The sequence below is a fragment of the Macadamia integrifolia genome, unplaced genomic scaffold (genome assembly GCF_013358625.1).
Source record: "Macadamia integrifolia cultivar HAES 741 unplaced genomic scaffold, SCU_Mint_v3 scaffold3057, whole genome shotgun sequence".
NCBI classification, from domain to species: domain Eukaryota; kingdom Viridiplantae; phylum Streptophyta; class Magnoliopsida; order Proteales; family Proteaceae; genus Macadamia; species Macadamia integrifolia.
The window spans coordinates 12,690-33,066 of NW_024869168.1; the positions used below are offsets into that span (position 1 = coordinate 12,690).

At 43.6% G+C, this 20,377-nt stretch overlaps 1 protein-coding gene across 5 annotated transcripts; it reads left to right on the forward strand.

Annotated features, from left to right (window-relative positions):
• The first annotated feature begins 6,288 nt into the window (after positions 1 to 6,288).
• Positions 6,289 to 9,997, forward strand: LOC122067682 (protein NRT1/ PTR FAMILY 5.4-like). 5 transcript variants are annotated; one of them, XM_042631527.1, is made up of 6 exons: positions 6,302 to 6,396; positions 6,634 to 7,233; positions 7,458 to 7,525; positions 7,655 to 7,872; positions 8,275 to 8,792; positions 8,863 to 9,997. In XM_042631527.1, exons 4-6 carry the CDS (start codon positions 7,705 to 7,707, stop codon positions 9,707 to 9,709), a joined length of 1,533 nt encoding a protein of 510 aa, XP_042487461.1. In that variant the 5' UTR covers positions 6,302 to 6,396; positions 6,634 to 7,233; positions 7,458 to 7,525; positions 7,655 to 7,704; the 3' UTR covers positions 9,710 to 9,997. The 5 variants fall into 5 exon arrangements, with proteins under 5 accessions (XP_042487464.1, XP_042487460.1, XP_042487462.1 ...); XM_042631530.1 differs by having other exon boundaries at positions 6,289 to 7,233; positions 8,909 to 9,049; XM_042631526.1 differs by having other exon boundaries at positions 6,290 to 7,233.
• The last annotated feature ends 10,380 nt before the right edge of the window (positions 9,998 to 20,377 follow it).

Consider the following 20,377-nt stretch of genomic DNA (forward strand, 5'->3'; position numbering starts at 1 on the left):
ACCGTCTCTAGCTTACAGCTGAAGAATGGAATTAGAGTTAGATTTGGATTTGAGGGATTTATGAAAGTAGGTTGAGTCAGAGTCCTCAAGGTCAAACCATTTAATTCGAGATTTCTGCTTGAGAAAACTCTCTTCCTGGGTAAGGAGGGAAGCGAGCTCGAGGGAGGTCTCTTTCTCTTCCTTAGGGAGGGTGGAGTTAAGAAGACCAGCTTGAAGATGGGATTGAATTGAAGTAAGATGACTCCTACATACGGAAACTCTAGCATCAATGATTCCAAAGGTGGAATGGTTCCAGATTTTGAGGTCAGCTTCACGTTTTTGATCTTGATGGCGAAGGAGATGGGAGAGGACGAGAAGACTGGTTTTTTCTCCAAGCGGATAAGATGATGAGGAGGAAGCCCGAGTGAAGAGACCATATGTTGAAGAATTTGAATGGCTTGGGGCCAAAGGAGACGAGAGGGTGAATGAGGAGGGTGATGGGGTTGTGGTCAGAGATGCTAGGGAGGTCAAAGGTGGCATGAGAGGAGGGAAAGGAAGAGACCCATGTCTCATTGACAAGAACATGGTCAAGCATGCAAGCAATACGGCTAGGGCCAAAACACTGCTTGTGCCAGGAGAGCTTGATACCAGACCAGTGGAGGTCATCAAGGCTATAGTCCTCAATGCAAGAATTTCAGGCATCAATTGAAGAGGGGTCACTCACTGCCTATGCCTCCACATTTCTCGTGGGAGTGTTGGACCATGAAAGTCACCTCCCCAGTCGTAAGGATGAGAGCCAAATTGGTTACAAAGGAGGCAAAGATCATCCCAGAGGGGGGGAGCCATTGGGGTGCTCTATTGAGCCCGTCGATAGTGGTGAAGAAGAGAGGGATTCCTTTGGAAGGATCAGAAATAGAGAGGTGGATGAATTAAGAGGAAGAAGAGAGGATAAAAGTTTGGATTTTTGAAAGGTTCTAAAGAACCCAAATTCTCCCATTAGAGTTGGATTAGTTCGAAAGGAAGGACCAGGAAGGGGCGATGGAGGAAGCAATGTGAGCAGCATTGGCTTCGGGAACACGGGTCTCGAGGAGACAATAAAGGATGGAACTAGAGGACTTAATGTTGGAATGGATCTCAACTTGTTTGGCCAGGGAATCGAGGACCCAGATGTTCTAGATGGTCCAACAATTTATAAGGGGGGGAAGTAAGGAGGCCTCAATGGGGCTAAGGGGGCAGGGGGCTGGGTAGTAGGCTAGTTGCAATGTCACTATTGGTAGCCAATGATGGTGGGGGAGATAGATGTGCCAAAGGAGGGAGGGGGAGGGAAGAGGAGGGTTAGGAAACAAAAGGGATAGGCTGTCAATACTTGCTGGAGGGGGAAGGAAGCCGAGAGAGATGGTGGAGTTGGTGGAGATGGGCAGTAGCAAGCGATGGCAGGGGTTCCAGTAATGAGAGTTGGAGCAGGCGTGGCATGGTCTTGCCCTGCTTATCGCGTGCCCAAGGGGGCGAGATAAGGAGGAGTCGATGTAGATTGGATCAGGTGATTGGAGCCAACAGTGCGGGAAGCAGGTGACCATTTGGTCTTTCCAGCGGAGATTAAGGAGAGTAAGACACAACAGAAGCACCATTTGAGGGAGACGCGGCCTGGCCCTACCCCTGCTTAGAGAGCAGAGCAGGGCAGGGTGTGAGCCTCGTTAAGGGGAGGCACGACGAAGGTGGAGCAGTATGATGGAGTTGCTGGGGTAGACGTGGCATGGGCCTGCCCATGCTAGAAGAGCAAGGCAAGCGGGGGAGCCTTGTTGAAGGGAGGCGAGGCAGATGAAGAGCGAGGGATGGTTTCCAGTGAAGACATGGCCGAAACTTGCCTCTGTTGGGAGAGCAGAGCAGGGAAGGTAGCCTCGTTGTAAGGAGGACGGAGAAGTAACAAAGGGGTTGTAGTCGGGTGAGAGGAATGCTCTAGGGGCCGAGGAGGTGAGGCAGGAGGTGGAAGGGTGGTTGTGTGGTGGGCCATCAAGGAGCCATCGGGCAGCGAAGAGGACCCTACAAGGAATGGGTCAGGTCAAGAATTGGACCAGAGGAGCTAGATGGATGGTGGTTAGCAATTAGGCCAAGATGGGCCAACGGAGAAGGGTTAGGGAATGTAACGACGTGAAGGGCCGAGAAGAAGAAAAGGGGGTAGTGAGCCTAGACGACATGGATTGAAGAGTTGGGCCTAAAAGAAATGGGAGCAGTGGGCTAGTTCGAGTAGTGGGATGGAGAGGGAGAAGGACGAGGGAGATGGGCTGAGGAAAAGAGGAAGTGGTAGGGGAGAGGAATAAAATAGCAAAAGGAGAAGAAGGGGGAGGCAAAAGGGGGGGAGGAGGTTAGGGTGACACGATGGATAAGAGGGGTGGAAGGCAGTGTCAACATTTGCCATATGAGGCAAGGGATCAATGACATCGCCGAAAGGAGGGGAAGAGGATAAAAAGGGGGTATGGCCAAGGTAAATGGAGGTGGAAGCAGTGGCTATAGGCAACAAGGAATGGCAGGGGGCAGCATCGTCAGTGTAATACCCTACTTTTTTAAACCCGGTCTGATTAAGCGGTTGAACCGGTTTAACCATGCAGGAACCGAGCTAGAGGAAATTAGAGCAGGTTCCTTATGGGCTATGATGGCACGGGTGACCTTAAACACCGGCTGGCCCGACAAGTCCGAGCCAGTGCCAGAAGAGACGGGAGTGCCCAAACCATGTACGTGCACCTACCATAAGGCTATGTACGGATAAAACATGTATTATATCCGTATTCTAAGGTATATACGTATGCTACATCGTATGTTTGGGGTGGGGTTCGTGCCGAGGTCCGAACCCGGTCAAAATCCCAAGTTTTGGCTCTCAGGTGGGTAGGACAGGTGGGTGCACCCACCTGAGTGACCCATCCAAGTGCACTGTTCACTTATTAGGAATTATATATAAAGCTTTATGATTTTCTCTTCTTTCCATTTATTACCCCCGTACGTTGGTGAGAAAAGTAAAGAGGAGAGAGAAAAGAAAGGGAAGAAGAAAGGAAGAGAAGGAGGAGGAAGAAAAGGGGGATTTCAGCGGCGCCGAAGCTCGGTCTTCCCATTCCGGTGCCGGAAGAGTGATCTTCAACTCTAGATCTACAGTTGGAGGTAAGAAAAGTTGGGTTTTGTGAACATTCACCATACCCAAGCTTTAAACCCTTGATTCGAGTATGGTTTCTTGAGATCTTGTAAATACCCTTTGAAATGATGAATCTAAGGTTTAATAGATGATTTATGTGTTGATCTTGAAGGATTTGAAGAGATATTGACAAGGTAGAAGAAGCATTGTGAGTTTGAAGTGATTTGAAGGGTTTGAAGTCGTTCTTGAGCAAAGAAGGTAAGATGGTTTTCCCTCACTTGAATCTAACCTAGATCTAGGTTAGAACCATCCTATAGGACCTTGAAGGTGTGAAGAATGGGTGGGAAAAAGCCCCATTTGATTCCCCAAAGAATGGAGAAAATGGGGAAGAAACAGTGTCTTTTCCGCCAAGACCGGTGGGTACAACCGGTGGGCTCCTACCCGCCTGTGGGTACCCACCTGAGAAGGCAGGGGGGCCTTCGGGCCCAACCGGCGGGCCCCTACCCGCCGGTCCTAGCAAGGGGGTCCCTGGCCCAACCGGCGGGTACCACCGGCGGGTACTACCGGCGGGCCCCCACCCGCCGGTCCTAACCGGTGGGTAAGACCGGTGGGTAGACAGCCCACCTGTCTGACCCACCCGTGTGGCCCCGAAGGTGATCCTTATGTCCGATCGAACCCAAATCGGACGTGTGACCTTCTTTTGACGTTCTAAACACGATTTTGACATCGGATTTCATTAATTTTGATTCTAAAATGGTGAAGTACTAACCCCGCTCAATTATGTTAGGTTCACCAAATCCTACCCGATTCGCTCCGGATCTCACCCGTACCGAACGGGAATCCTTGTACGCTACAGGTAAGTGGGGAGAGGACGTTTGGCCTTGTTTCAAGGCATTTGTTTGGCATTCATTTAATTATATATAATCTAGTCATGTCATCATGAATATGCTATATAGATTAGTCATTCCACACATTGATGTGCATATGTGCTATGTTTACTTTTCAAATGCCAATTGAATGAGATGTTTATATGTTGAATGTGGACATCATGGTGCATAATGCATTGATAGACTAGATGCCGTAGTCGGCTTGGAAACGAATGCATTGGTGGCCCGTGGAATGGGACACGGAGGCACTATGCAGTCGTACTATTGTCATATAGGAGCATGCGGTATTAGGATTCTCACCATCCCGTGCTACGACCCTTCCCAACAGGGGTTAAGGTGTTGGGTTACCATTTGGGGGGAAGCAGGGGTCGCGGTTGTCGGACACTGTGGCGGTTAGGCATTACGCCCGACGAGTCATGTAGGACAGTCGGCAACCCCGGTGGTACATTCAAGAGGGCCAATCGTACTGCTTTTAAATTGCTGGAGTCAGCACCTTTATTTTCAGTCATTTACATTTCTGTTGAGAGCCGGTGGACGGCATTGTCTTTACTTTTCCGAGTACTCACGGTGGGCCTTCTCCGACAGCCCTATGGGCGTATCGCGGGAGGGAGTTCGCGGCTCGTACCCGGAGTATACGCGCACTGTGGTTGTAGTAGCACTAAAACCAAAGACTTAGTAATGTTGCTTAGGTGGATGTGATTTAAAATGTATAGCATGGCATGTAGTGCATATGATGTGTTGTGATGTGTGGACTGTTGTGTGGTCCATCTTTCTACTTACTGAGCTAGTGAGCTCATCCCACGTGTACACCCCCTTTTTAGATGATTTTGCAGGTCATACATCTGAGGAGCATGGGGTGGGTCCCACAGTCGAGTTTTTTGAAGAGGACTGGTGGACCCCTGAGGAGTTAGAGCACGGCGCTGACTGCTTGTGCGAGAGCTGTGCTGCGGGACAGCAGTTCGGAGGCCGAGCTGAGCTCCACCTTAGAGGCCGTGCTGAGCTCCACTTCCGAGGCCGAGCTGAGCTCTTCTATGTGATGCCGAGCTGGGCACAACCCCTGATGCCGAGCTGAGCTCCAGCCTTGAAACCGAGCCGAGCTGTGTACTTTGATGGTTTTTGATGATTTCCTGTATATACTTGGTATTTGAATCATATTCTTTTTGTGTATATATCATGCCTTCGGGCCCAAATGTATATAATTATTGTATCACAATTCGGGTATCAAGTATATGGGATTTATTCATAGGTAAAACTTAGTCTTCCGCTGATCTGATGAACTTATGTTAGTGTGTGTATGCTGTGGTGGAATACAGTATCTGATGATCCTGGCAGGTTTGGGTTAACCGGTGTTAACTCGGTCACCGCTCTGGTTCAGTGTGAACGGGGTGTGACAAAACCAGTCCGGTTTCTCAAAACAAATGGCTTCTTCTATTTTCATTGATTAAAAGAAAAAAAATTAAAGACAAACAGAGTATCAAGAATTACCTCAATGTAGCTTTCCTCGCAACAAATTGGATCGGGTTGTACCACACATCGATTTGCATGAACAGCGACAGACAAAGGATTGTGACGATCTCACTAGGTAATATTCCACCCTCCAAATCCAAGGATTATAATGGAGATCCTTGGAGACACACACACTTAATTTGGAGAGACCCATGAAGGAACCGGGTCAAGACCCAGTTTGACCCAAATTAATTAAGAATAAAGAATGATGTAGCCATTCATGTATCTAGAGGCCTCACTTTCTAGCAAGTTAAGGCTAAGAGGCAGAGACCCCATGGGTTACTACAGTCACTACCTATTCCGGAGCGAAAATGGGAGAATACCACCATGGACTTTGTCACTAGGTTTCTCTCACACTGTAAGGGTATGGATGCCATTTGGGTGGTTGTTGACCGCTTGATGGAAGCAGCTCATTTCATTCCAATGAAAGTCACATTCCCCATAAAGAAGCTAGCCAAGTTGTATATTGACAACATAGTTTGTTTGCATAGTGTACCAGTTATCATTATCTCTGATCAGGATTCCATATTTACCTCTAAATTCTGGAGATGCATACAGAAGGCTATGGGTACATCTAAACTTCAGTATTGTATTTCACCCACAAACCGATGGGTAGTCAGAAATGACCATTCAGACCTTGGAAGACATGCTCTAGGCCTGTGGTCTTGACATGAATTATAGTTGGGACAATCAGGTCCCACTTATTGAGTTCTCCTATGTTTCATTTTCGGTCCCGAACAAGTGCCTAGGCAGACAAGCCCTAAGGCTACTCTTTATATAAGGGAGAAATTTGCTCATATCTCACCTGAACTCAATGTGGGTGGGAGAGAGAAAAGAGAAAAAAGAGAAGAAGAAGGAGGGGGAAGCTTTCAGCTATGCGTACGTTGCCAATTGCCATTGAAGGTAGGTGCTACCTTTTCAATCCCCTTTTTCCTTTCAATTTTGGTTTTTTGTTTGTTGGCAAACCTTGGATTCACCGGGTTGGAGGGGTACGCCTCAACCCTTGACCAAGTAAGCGTTTCTTTACCATATCTCCCAAACGGCTCGGTGGAAACGCTAATAGTTTGGCTTAAATGAAAGGTGGGAAGACCCCATAATCTCCACCCAACAAATCTCAGACGAGACATTTCTAAATCGCAGAAAGTTTATATGCCACCTCCGTTTTCAGAGGATGCATAGCGCGTGTTTGTATTGGGGTAACATTGGGTTGTTGAGTCGAAGAAGTCAGGAAGGTAGCGACTAGTGATAGAGGAACCAAAAGCCCAAGATGGAGAAGGTAGGTGTGGGAACAGAACTAAGATTGGGCCAATTAAGTCCCTATTCTCAGATGATCTAATTCAAGCTCTCCTCGAGATGGGTTCGAAGCATAAAACACGTAATCGCAGAGAGACCTGAAACTTTAAGGCTTTGGGCCTTGGGAAAGTCCGTGTCGGAATTGCAGTGTTCGCAGTGGCAGCTGTTGTTGGTAGTTTCAACGTCGGAAGATTTTTGTGGCAGAAACAAAAGCATGAGGAAGAATAGGAAGAAAAACAGGGAAAGCACTTGTGAGGCCGTTGCACACAAACAAGAGAGAGAGAGATCCGAAGAAGGCAATGTAATGTATCAACATCGTCATATGAGAATATTCCGTGTCAATTCCAGACTTCAGCCAGTCCAAACAGAGCCTAAAGTTTGAGTTTGGAATCACTTTGCTTCCAGACGGGGGAAGGTATTGCGGTTGTTAACTGAACGCTCACCAACGTACAGTATATGATCCTTTCTTTTTCAATTATTATTTTTTATATTTTTGTCTTGGTTTTAAAGCTTCAAACGGAATTCCAGTTAGCATCTATGATTGTGATATAAATATAGTATCATAGCCTTTCCTGATTTTAGCAGTTGTCACTGTCCTGTATTGATATACTTACTACGCATTCAAAACTTGTGAACCCACTTGATGCTGAGGGTCAAATGTTTCTTCCCAGATGCTGCTGGAAAGTTTGTCGGAACCGAGACCTGTTCAAAGGCTGGAGAGTTGCTTCTTTCATCCTAGGTATTTACATTGATTTGTGTTAAAAGTGGGTATTTTTAATCTAAATCACTTGTATCTTTCAACCAAATCGTATTCAAAGTTCAAAACATTATTAAATTGCCAGTAATCTATACAATTTTACCATGCCAGGGGTAGTTTTTAGCCAGAGCTTGGCAAATATTGTTGCTGTGTCAAATTTGATGTCATATCTGATGGATGTTTTGGATGAGAAGCTCCCTCAAGCTGCAGCAACAGCTAACATAAGAATAGGTGTCACTGCCATGATGGAAATCGTTGGAGCTTTCCTTGGTGATGCTTACATAGGTCGCTACCAGACAATACTCTATGCCACCATCATTAACGTCACTGTAAGCACTTGAAAACTCTATAAAACCCTATCCCAAATAAATGGGATCCGCTACAGAAATCTTGCTTTGTTATTCAATTCTATATAGAATCTATGGTCTTTTTTTTTTCCCCTAATTTGAAAAAAAAAAAATTATATATATATATATATATATTGTGGGAGAGGCTGTTGGGGATTATCTATGGTCATATTAGTTGCTAACCAAGGCAAAAGAAAGGTGGAAAAATCAAACCTGGAAATAATATTTGACGCAAAAATGCTTGGGGCTGAGACATGATTCTAGTAGTTGCCATTTCACAGTTCAACTATTGAGTTTATGATTTCAGAAGCCAGATTACCAACCTTGATTTTTCATCTGTAAGTTTATCTCAGCTTGCTTTCTCACATATTTTCTGCAAAAAAGGGGTTGTCCCTTTTAGCAGTTTCAGCTTCAAATCTAATTTTGAAGACAAGGGCTTTTACTGGCTCAGAGCAAATTGCCATGTTCCGAGTGGGCTTGTTTCTTGTAGCACTTGGCAAGGCTGGTCTTGCTCCTACATTAAAAATCTTTGTGGCTGATCAGTTGACATCTAGTAGTGAAGAACTGGAAGATAAGCAAGCTAAGACTCGTATCAACTTTTGGTGGTTCACCGGAGTGAACTTAGGGGCAGCAGCTGGCATTGTCTTACTTGCCTTTGTTGAAGGGAGACAAGAGTGGCTAATGGGTTATGCTGTCCTAGCTCTAACCATGTTTGTCACACTGCTAGTCTTTATTTATGGAAAGTCAGTCTACAACTGCAAAGTACCCTGTGGTAGTGTTCTAGCACGTGCTTCCCATGTTTTTGTAGCTGCCATGTTCAAGAGACATCTCAAATGCCCTCCCGATGCTTGTCAACTCTATCGAGGAGACTGCTCACAGTTACCTCAGACAACTAGCTTGAGGTAGCTGGCCTTTCTCTCCCTGTGCATATATGTTTTACATCTATGAGAAACTAATATACCTAGAATGCAGGTTCCTTGACAAAGCAGCCATCATAGAATCACTGTCTCTGTCTCAGGATCTTGAGGAACAGAGAAACAACTGGAGGCTTTGTTCTGTGACGGAAGTTGAAGAAACCAAGCTTCTGTTACGAATGTTTCCCATGTGGACAACCTTCCTCATCTATGGCCTAGTGAGGTCTTTGGGGAGCACTTTTTTTCTCCAACAGGGAAGCAACATGAACCGTAACCTCGGCTCAATAAGGCTTCCTCTTCCCTTCCTATTAATATTTTCCAAATTTTCAAGTGTACAAATTGGTTGGCACTGCAAACAATTCTCAAAGAAGTTGAAATTTACCTCCACAAGAAGAATTGGAATTGGAATGTTCTTCTCTGTTCTTTGCTGTTGCACTGCTTCATTGGTAGAGATTAGAAGGTTAGGTGTTGTCACACAACATGGTTTACTAGATAAGCCTAAAGATACTGTCCCCATGAGTGTCTTCTGGCTTGGCCCCCAGTTCTTATTGCTAGGAACAATGGATGGATTTGTTTATTTTGGCATCAAAAATTTTTTCCTCGGGCAAGTTCCTGAGTCAATGAGGAACTTTGTACCTTCATTCTGTGCAAGTGTCATTGGGACAGGAAGCTTACTCAGTGTTGCTGTCATTGCTGCATCAGATAAATCTAGCAGACAAGGAGGACAACCAGGGTGGCTTGCAGATACTGTAAACAGGAGCCATTTAGATTATTTTTTTTGGATACTAACAATATTGAGCTGCATCAATCTTTGTTTTTACGGATTGGTCTCAAGTATCTATTCCTACAAGAAATCTTCAGAAGAAGCTGAACTCAATGGTCACTTTGCGGACATAAGTTTATGAAAAAATTGAGTACCGAAAGAAGCCACAGTGCCTTTGCTGTTGCTAATTTATTGGTTAGACATTTTGTCATCTATGTTCAGCGATGGTGCCAGTAATATTGTTGCTATTTTGTAACCTTTCAAGGCTCTAGTTAGTCAATGTCGCTAGTGACTACTAATTATTAAGTCAACAGCGACATTAATACACTGACATTGCAAACTTTGGCCTCACTAATGATAGTTATATGGTGATCTTGCGAAAAACAGTGACAGCAGTGTACTACTGTGGCAAGCTTGGGTACCAAATTAACCATCACAATTCCTTACCCTTCTTCCCTCAACATAAATCTGGCATTGACTGTGCAACAGCTCAAGCTTCTGTGAGTGAATCCATCACATTAGCCTGGCAATATCTCACAAGAACACTCTTCTAGTAGGAATTGGAGTTCGCAACTCCTTTCATGTGGAATTTTAGGGTGTCTTCCAATGGATTTTGTGTGCCTTTGAGCCGCAAAACCCCATATTTTAAGGAAGGGAGTCTTATGACATACTATGGTGGGTGTTTTGATCACCATTTTCCCCTTCCGTTGCCCATGTCTTTGACTTGATTACAAGAGAAGATAGATTTTGTCTATGGAAGACAGGAAGTGCTATAGTACTTCTTGCTGGAAAGCACTATTATACTGAATGACTAGAATTGACGAATGCTTTCTTGCTGCTCCCCCTGTTAAATAACCATGTAAATCTCCCACGCTGCTTTGAATGTCCCTGAAAGATATAGTTCTTCCTAATTTCACTGTCTTATTTTTCTTTGTGTTGTTAGATTCAACTTTCACACTTGATCCTCTTTGGTTTGTCAAGAGAGATTAGTTTTTCAATTTGACTTTTTAAGACACATTGTGTTCAGTCAGATCTATGAAGAAGTTTTCAATTGAACAGTCTTCGATTTTGAATTCGTTAACACACAGTATGACTGTTCTACTTGTAAGTTTTAATTTTAAGTGTTTGATGTGGAAACATTATGTTTTTAGGTGGTCACCTTCCTTGATGGTGTGGAGGAGATTGTGTGTGCGATGTGATAAAGATCAGTTTATTCTGAAGTTTTATGGCTTTGCTAAAGCCAGAATTGGATTCTGGTCAGTTTTACGATTGGTACTACAACGCCTTAACAGGGCAGGCAATTGACCATTGTAACCGTTGAAAACGAAGAGCAAAAAAAGTTTAGGAAATTGCAAATGGAATAGAAGGAACAGAAAAATTCAGAGATGTATATTTGTACTGTTACGCAGGAGGAGCTGGAATAATAGAACTGAAACTGAGGTAAAACAATCTCTGGCCCTGTTACGTACTGCAGAGTACTCTGGACTTGTTGCTTTAGAACTAGAACACAAAGCTGGAAAGTTGAGATTTTAATGTCAGGGAGAGAGGAAACAGGTGAGGAATCCACCTATGTCGCTGGAAATCCTTCCAACAGAAACCTTGAAGCGACATTGGCCGAAGAGGAAAAGAAAACTATGTTGGATCTAAGTAGATGGCTCTACTGGCCTGGATTCGTCTTTAAATCTAGAAAATTTAACTACTTCCTTGAACAGACTCAAGTCCTATTCCCATTACAAATTGAAAATCTTAAAATTAATCAACGGGAAAACAAATAAAAACTGAGAATGAAGGAACCACATAACAGAGGACCACCTTCTAATGCTACTAAATTTATAACTTTAATAGTCAAAGTCCCACTAGTAATAAAACTAAGAACAAGGAACTCCCAAAAGAAGTTCACGACTGGGACCAAACCTTGTCCTTATTCCTGTTTTGCTCAAGCAGGGCTGGTTTGGGCCTAATTTCATGTGAGCTGCATTAATTGTGTTTGTGTAGGGCATTGTTATACCAAGTATGGTTGTCTCTAGACGATAATGTGCAAAGAAAAGAGTTAAGCATAGGTACCAACTGTACCTGCACAAGAGAAAGGAGAAGAATATATCAAATCATGTTTGAATGGTCTTGTTAAGAGAATTGGGCTAACCTAGTTCACATTATGTGGAGCGCCCATAAAGGGCGAGTTCCAAGGATCTGATTTGGAGGGTGAACACAGAGTGAAGAAGTCTCTTTTCATCAGCCTAAATCTTTGGTCGTTAGGGTATGTGAGGGATAATGCGTGGGGAAACCAGATTATCTCCACTGCTTGTGAAACATCGATGAGGTAACCCTAACAGTGTGTTGTTTCCATTCTACATTGGCATCAGAATAATAGGTTGGTTGTGGTGTGCCTCATCGTGCTTGGTTGCAACTAGGGGTGTAACTTTGGCCTTGACGACCCAAACCCACCCATGACCTCCCTAAGCCCGAATCCTTTCTAACCCGGTTATGAGGGTTAACCCGGCCTAGCCCGGCCCAACCATGACCAAGGTTTGGCTTGGCTTGGGTTGAGAGCTAGGCCTATCCCAACCGGGCTTAACCCGACCCGATTTTAACCATGATCTATTATTGTGTCCATTAATAGTGTTCCCCTTCCCCTAGGCCCACATCATGTGTTACACAAATGTTACACAAGTTGTTTGTATGACTTCAACCCACATCATGTGTTACACAAGCTATATACGCTTACTGATTGAGGTAAGATGACCAAAAGGCCAAACCATTTCACTCTTTTTCTTTACATAGGTTTACTTTGTGTCTCCTATCATATATTGATATGAACTTTAGATAAAATAAAAATCATAAAGAATTTGCCAAAATTTGGCCTATCCAGTTTTTGGCAGATGAGGTGATGCTAGGGTTACAACTAGGGGTGTCAACCGGTCGGGCCGGTTCGGTTTCGATCGGGCTTAATCAGGCTTGAAGACTTTCAAAGGCTACACCGTGTCCGCCCATTTAACTAATCGGGCTTACTTATTGAGGGCATGGTACACTTTATATTCGGTCGGTCGGTCTTGGGCTATAATCGGGCTACCTTAATCGGGCTTTAGTCGGGCCTTAACCGGGCTTCGGACATGTTTAATGTTAAACGGGCTTTAACCGGTTTTTAAACGAGCCCTCTTTAAAATGTGCTATTATATTCCGGCCCACTCATGCAAGCCCAAAAAAATGACAATAAATTAATAAATGATACCAAATATAACCATTATTTAAAATGTGAACATGTCTTTACTTTTTAGTTTTTATTCTTTAATTTGGGGGGTAAAATAGGTATTTTACAATCATTAAAGGGTCGGGTCAAGTCGGTGCACAATAGGCCGGTCTCGGTCGGGCATTATTCGGTCGGTCTCGGTCGGGCGCCCAACGGTCCAAGTAGCAAAACCGAGACCGACCATTTATAAACAAGCCGGGCTCAAGCCCGACACCTTTAATAAACGGTCCGGGCCAGGCCGGTCTATAAACGGTCGGTCCCGGTCGGTTTAGTCGGGTCGGGCCACTAATTGACACCCCTAGTTACAACCAAATTGACAACTTTGTTTGTTGCAAATTTATAGATTAGGAATGGAAAATGCTAGCCATAGTCATAGCATCTTCCCACCCCCAATTGGTAAGTATAGGCTTAAAATTTGTGACCCTTTGTAGGAAAAAAAAAATTACAGGATCTGTCACACCCCACTCCGGGTAGACCCAACTTACCATTTGAAATACTGGTGGTGTGAGTAAGACACGTACCTGTCTTGCAACCTACCAGGATATCTGATAGTAGTACCTTAACATTTTCACAATCTCACATCACAAACCAGTATAAGCAGTAGAATCAGAGTATAATATCGGAATTATAAGTAAAATGGGGAAACATCTAATGGTAATATAATAGCAATAACCAAGTTATTCTATTACATCCATCCATGATATATACTTATAACCTAAAGAATATATACAATCCATAGCTATCTCCAAAAATATCAAAATATGATATACAATCTCACGGTGCGGCGTAAGCACAGTGGTCGTAAGCACAGTCTTGATCGTGCTAATTCGCTTCTAGCATCCACCAGTTGCTCACACCATACTCTGACCCAGAAGATACTGGATCACCCGCCATCGGCACCACGATACCTGCATCATCATCTAAAAAGGGGTGTATACGTGGGGTGAGCTTTCCAACTCGCTCAGTGAGGGGTGGGGTTAAGCACATCTAAGCAAGTCAATAGAAGTAGTAATTTATGATGCATGATTGTGGAAATTAAACACATTGTCCATGATGCTCGTGATGTAGTTCATTTATTTTATTATCCACCTAACAATACAAACTAAGTCTGGTGAATGCTACTACGGCGCATTAGGCTGTATCCCTCGTCTAAAAAATGACATCTATGCAGTGATACAAACCCTAGCCGCAATTAGATGCCTATCGGTCCCCATATGCGCCCATGGGTCATCCAGTAAACTTCTGATAACCCCCTCTTGGCAGTCAAGGCATCGGTAACACATCAGCCACGCTAGATTGGTTCCCATCTCCTATAACAATCATATCGTACCACGGGAGTGGCACTTTGGAAAGACACATCAAACATATCACAATGGTTATCCAGCACCTCAACTCCTGTTGGCAAGGGTGCGTAGCATAGGGAGTGATACCTAACCACATATATACTACCTGCCTTCATAATGATATAGTTAGTATGGATTACACGATACCGGAGAGACCTCAGCCACAAAGTGTAATCCATCTGCAAATACAGTCCTGGGTACATGATACCAGAGAGACCTTGGCCACAAAGTGAAACTCGAGACCGTTTACCTAATCTAACATACATATCACAGTTGAGTATGGACTACGCAACACCAGCAAGACCTCGGCCATGAAGCGTATTCATTTCCAAATGTAGTCCCAAGATACACGATACCAGCAAGACCTTGGCCACAAAGTGTAATCTGCGACTACAACTAACTCTAATGCACATAATCAATGCATGAATGCAACATACATATGGCAATAACGACACTGGTACCACCTCGATCACGCCGGATTTCATCTCACACACAACATATCCAACATACATATGGCGATCATGGTATTGACACCACCTCGGCTACACCGGATCCTGTCATACATTCCATACAATTCATATCATGATCGTGAAATGAAAATTTCAATTAAACATATAATTTTAAGCATGTAAACACTTTAATAAATAATAAACATTTCAAAAATAAACACAGTCCATCCCTCACCTTGTTGATCTTTGTTTGGTTTAGAGTTAAAGTAAGGCCATGATCAATCAAATCAATTCTGACTTTGGGGCACGTGTACGTCACTGTCCTAGACACAAATGGAATATTACATCAGTACACGTCGAAAACATCGGGAGGGAGCCACACAGGTCACCCCCAAAGGGTTACAGACACAGTTCTTAGGTGACAATACTGTCACCAGAAACACCCATCGGAAACAAATTTTCACTGGAAATCTCAATCCTGTTTCTAGTGGAGGTGACAGAGAGCACATTAGGCTTATTTTTCCATTAGAAACAAACCACCAGAAACAGCTACAGTGCTTCCTGTGTCATATTTCCAGTGGATACAGAAAGGTCCAACTTGAATTGGGGCTTTCTGGCTCAGGCCCGATCGTCGGGATTTGTTTCGTGGAGTTTGTAGGGGATGTTTCTAGCATCATTCTAAGCTAAGAAAATTCCATTTCAATCAAGCCATTTGGGAGATACGCCAATCTAACGATCAAAACCTAGTTGGTCTTTTAGCATTACATGTTGCTAGAGCTCACAGGGCTTGGTTCGAGCTCGGCAACAACACCGGGAGGGTAGAAGACTAATCCTACAACCCTAACATGGTGTGTACACCAAGATTCCATCTATTCTTAGCTTTGTCTAGGTTGAAATGAAGAGAGAGAGTGGCATGGGAGGTTATACTTACATCCGGCAGCGATTCCAACAACAAGGTGGTAGCCGGCACCAAGGTAGGCCTTCAATCTCCTTCTCCTTCCTCTTCTTCTTCTTCCTCTCCTCTGTCTCTCCTCTCCTACGTTGGGCACAAGGGAAATGAGGAAATGAATCCTCATTTCCCAGCTTATAACTTAAGTTAGGCCTAAGGGTCTGTTTGGTTTGGGCCTCTTTTGAACCAATCGGGTTAAAATGAGTTTCGGGACACGAGGACCCACACATTTAGGTCCATAAGATGTTCACATCAAGAGGAAGGTGTGGAGGATGATTTAGGATCATCCGAAACCATTTACAATACGAGTAGCGGGACCCACGGGCATCGAAACCTTGACAGCTGCCAGTGTACCCACCAGAAACAAGCACCGGATTTATGCCCAGGCTACTTCAGGTGGCTTATTTCCGGTGGTCAAGATAGCCTGCTGTCTTGACAACTTGCTGTCCTATGGTTGGTCTCGCACGGGTGGCTGTCCTCGGACATGCTCAAGGCCTTTCGGTAATTATGACACATGTCAAAAATCAAGTGTGGGGAGTCGGGTCACTTACCGTCTGGGATCGAAAGGTATGAACCCCCTCCAGTTAGACAGGCATACAATGCAAGAACATATGGGGTCATTCCTACCCCTTCGATAATGCACAACCATGAGCCAAAACCTGATTGTACTTTCGATATCCGATTCGAGGCCTGTCACAACAGTTTCAAATTATACCAGATTAGGGCATGGGTGTAACATCCCCCCCACCTTACAAGAATTTTTTCCTCAAAATTGAACAAACCTGGTAAATCAAACAATCCAGGATACTACTTCATCATTTCATCTTCTCGCTCCCAGGATGCTTCCTGTTTGGGGCAGTTCATCCATTTCACCTTGATGAAGGAAACGGTGCGGTTGCGAAGAACATGGTCCTTCCGATCAATAATCTTCTCTGGGTACTCCACATAGGCAAAGTCCTCATCTAGCTCACGGGGTATGTAAGTCAAGACGTGAGTCGGGTCAGAAATATACTTCCTTAACATAGATATATAGAAGACATCATTTGTACCTTCCAACTCTGGCGGCAAGGCTATCCTGTAAGCCACCAGTCTGATCCTCTCTAGTACATCATACGGTCCCATAAACCTTCGACTAAGCTTTCCCTTCTTGCCGAACCACATCACCCCTTTAACTGAGGAGATCCGCGAGAAGACCTTGTCTCCAACGCCAAACTCTAGATGTTCCTTCTAACATCTACGTAGCTTTTCTACCTGGACTGAGCTGTCTTGATCCTTTCTCTGATCACATTCACTTTTTCACTAGTAGCCTGTATCAAGTCCGGACCCAAAATATGCCGCTCACCAACCTCATCCCAATAGAGTGGAGTCTGGAATTTCCTCCCATACTGTGCCTCGAATGGGGACATCCCAATGGCGACCTGATAACTGTTGTTGTAAGAGAACTCAATAAGGGAAATTTTTTCATCCCAACTACAACTCATATCCAAGGCACAGGCTCAGAGTAGGTCCTCCAATGTCTGAATAGTCCTTTTTGACTGACCATCGGTCTGAGGGTGAAAGGTGGTGCTGAAAGCCAAATGTGTGCCCATAGCCTTCTGCACACAGGTCCAGAACTTGGAAATGAACCTGGGATCTCGATCAGAGATGATACTAACTGGTACACCATGCAACTTGATGATGTTATCGACATACAACATGGCCAACTTGTCCATGGAAAATGTGATATTGATTGGGATAAAGTGAGCTGCCTTAGTTAAGCGGTCCACAACTATCCAAATGGCATCCATACCCTTCTGTGTATGGGGTAGGCCTTTGATGAAGTCTGGTAATTTTCTCCCATTTTTACTCTAGAATAGGCAGGGACTTCAATAACCTATGAGGCCTCTACCTCTCAGCCTTGACTTGCTGGCATGTGAGGCATCTAGACACATGCGTGGCCACATCACTTTTCATTCCTTTCCACCAGTAGGAGCCTTTGAGGTCCTTGTACATTTTAGCGCTGCCGGGGTGAATGGAGTATGGAGAGCTATATGCCTCTCTCAAAACTATGTCTCTAAAATCACCATTACTATGCACACACAACCTCCCTTTGAACTTGAGAATCCCACTTTCAGTCACTGAGAAATCTGGGTCCTTTTGGGTTCCCTCCTGGCATTCTGCTATCAGCTTCTGTAACTCTGCATCAATAACCTGAGTTGTAGTAATCCTATCCACCAGACTAGGTTGTACCACCAATGTCGATAGTGACATGGTGACACCCTCTACTAATAGTTCCAAGTCTAGTTTCTTGGCCTCCTCTAGGAGATACTCATTAGTGGTTAAGGATGCCAGAGTCAGTGACTGGGATTTTTGACTAAGTGCATCAGCTACCACATTGGCCTTTCCTGGGTGATAGTGAATAGTACAATCATAATCCTTCATCAGCTCCAACCAACGCCTCTGTCTCATGTTGAGCTCCTTTTGGGTGAAGAAGTAGTTGAGGCTCTTATGACCACTGAAGATCTCACTTTTATCACCATACAGGTAGTGTCTCCAAATTTTCAGTGTAAAAATCACAGCTGCCAACTCTAAATATGGGTGGGGTAGTTCTTCTCATAATCCTTCAACTGACGGGATGCATAGGCAATGACTTTCCCATGCTGCATCAATACACAACCCAATCCCAGCTTGGAGGCATCACTATAAACAACCATACCACTGTACCAATCGGAATAGTCAAAACTGGAGTTGATACCAACTTTTGCCTTAGCTCCTTGAAGCTTTTCTCACAAGCATCAGACCACTCAAATTTTACACCCTACTGTGTGAGTTGGGTCATCGGAGTAGCAATGCGAGAGAAGTTCTCAATAAACCTCCTGTAGTATCCGGCCAATCTCAGAAAACTATGTATGTCTGCTACACTCTTGGGACTCTCCCATTCTAATACTGCCTTCACCTTGCCTGGGTCAACCTCTATACCCTTGGCTAAAACAATGTGGCCTAGGAATGCCACCTGTGACAACCAAAACTCACACTTACCGAATTTGGCATAGAGTTGCTTCTCTCTCAGCCATTGCAGTACCAACCTCAGGTGAACAGCATGTTCCTCTACACTCTTGGAGTAGACCTAAATGTCATCAATGAACACTATCATAAACTTATCTAAGACATCCTGCAATACCCGGTTCATCAAATCCATAAATGCAGCCAGTGCATTGGTTAACTGATGAGCACATTTATGTGTGAAATCTAGGGTAGTAAAACATGCATTTTACATATTTAGAATGGATCTACCTTGGGTTTTACTCTCTTTTTGCAGGTTTTATATTTTCAAGGCCTTAAGGACTATCAGATGCTATATCTTCAATTTTACACGTAAAGAGGTCCTATTTATTTTCATGGTTGTGAAGAGGACAAAATTTTGAGCAAGATGGACTTGTTCAATTAAAAGTACACATTCATTTGGTCACCCGTACAAATGATTATTCTTTTAGGCCAGAAAAAGAATAATGGATCAGAACTGAACCGAGATGCAGAACCAGCCCGTTTGCAATTGTCCCAAAGGTACAAGGAATACTCAAAATACCAACAAGGATCGATGGACTACATCCTTAATTGATTGAAGATTCATTTTTGGTAACAACAACTACCTAGTGTAGTTGGTGAGCTATGGTGTACAAAATTCCCTTGCTCACCAAGAGGTCTCAAGTTCGAATCTCATGGTTGTTTTTTTTAGAGAATTTTGTTGAAGATTTCCTGCTTTTCACTCACTTTAAGCACTAAGGGCATGGAGGGGATTTCCACATCAAATTAGAAGCAAGGAAAATCGTGGAAGCAAGAAGAGAAGAAAAGAAAAAAAAAGGAAAGAAAAAAAAGGGAGAAATAGAGATTGTCCAAATCTTCTCTCTCCTCCACATCATCACCAAAGATTGTCCAAATCACACAAAGGAAGAAAAAAAATCATCCCTAGGAGAGAGAAAAAAGAAGAAAAATAAATTAGAAAAAAAAAGGAAAGAAAATAAGCAAAAAATTATAGGAAATTTCTCAAAATTTATTTCTCTCTTCTCTCTCCTCCATCTTAGCACTTTTGGACTCAAAAGATCTCACAATCAATTGTGGGTTTCTCTCTTTTAGGAAAGAGAAAATTGTTACCCTACCTCTCCATTCCCTATAAATACAACTCATGTAAGAGGAGGAGAGACAATTCATTCTTCTTCTAGTTTTTTTTTAGTTGCTCTCTCTTTCTCTTGCTCTCTCTTTAGTTCTAGTTCTTCTCTATTTTTGCTTTAATCACTTTTGTAATAGTTTTTTTATGTCAATTAATGCAAGCACTCTTTTATTTTTATTCAGCCTTTTTATGTTTATGATTTATGCAATTGAGTTGTAATTTTTTAAGTTATAGTGCTAGGCTTAGATCTAGGTGACAAGATCACGAGTTTTTTTTCAAGTTCAAGCATTTATTCAAGTAAGTAGGCTCCTTCAGTAGTCTCTCTCCCCCCTCTCATTCCCTCTTCTGACTACCCTTTCTTTCTTAATTTAGGATTTTTATTTTCAGCCGTTACATTATTGCTATCCCTTTCCCCCAAGGTTCATGCTGTGTATGTGTTGGTTTTGCCCCTCCTAGCCATAGAACCATCAATTTATTGTTTTTATTTTAATTGTCTCCCTTTCCCTAAAGCCAAGTAGAGTAACCTTGTAAGAGTGACTCTCTGGTCAAGTAGGGAAGCTCATATTATGATGCATCCCTCGGGCTAAGTAGAGAAACCTACTTGTGAGTCTCTCTCTAGCTTTATCCCCTTTCTTTTACTTTATTTTTATTTCGGTATTATTTTCAGTTATTTAT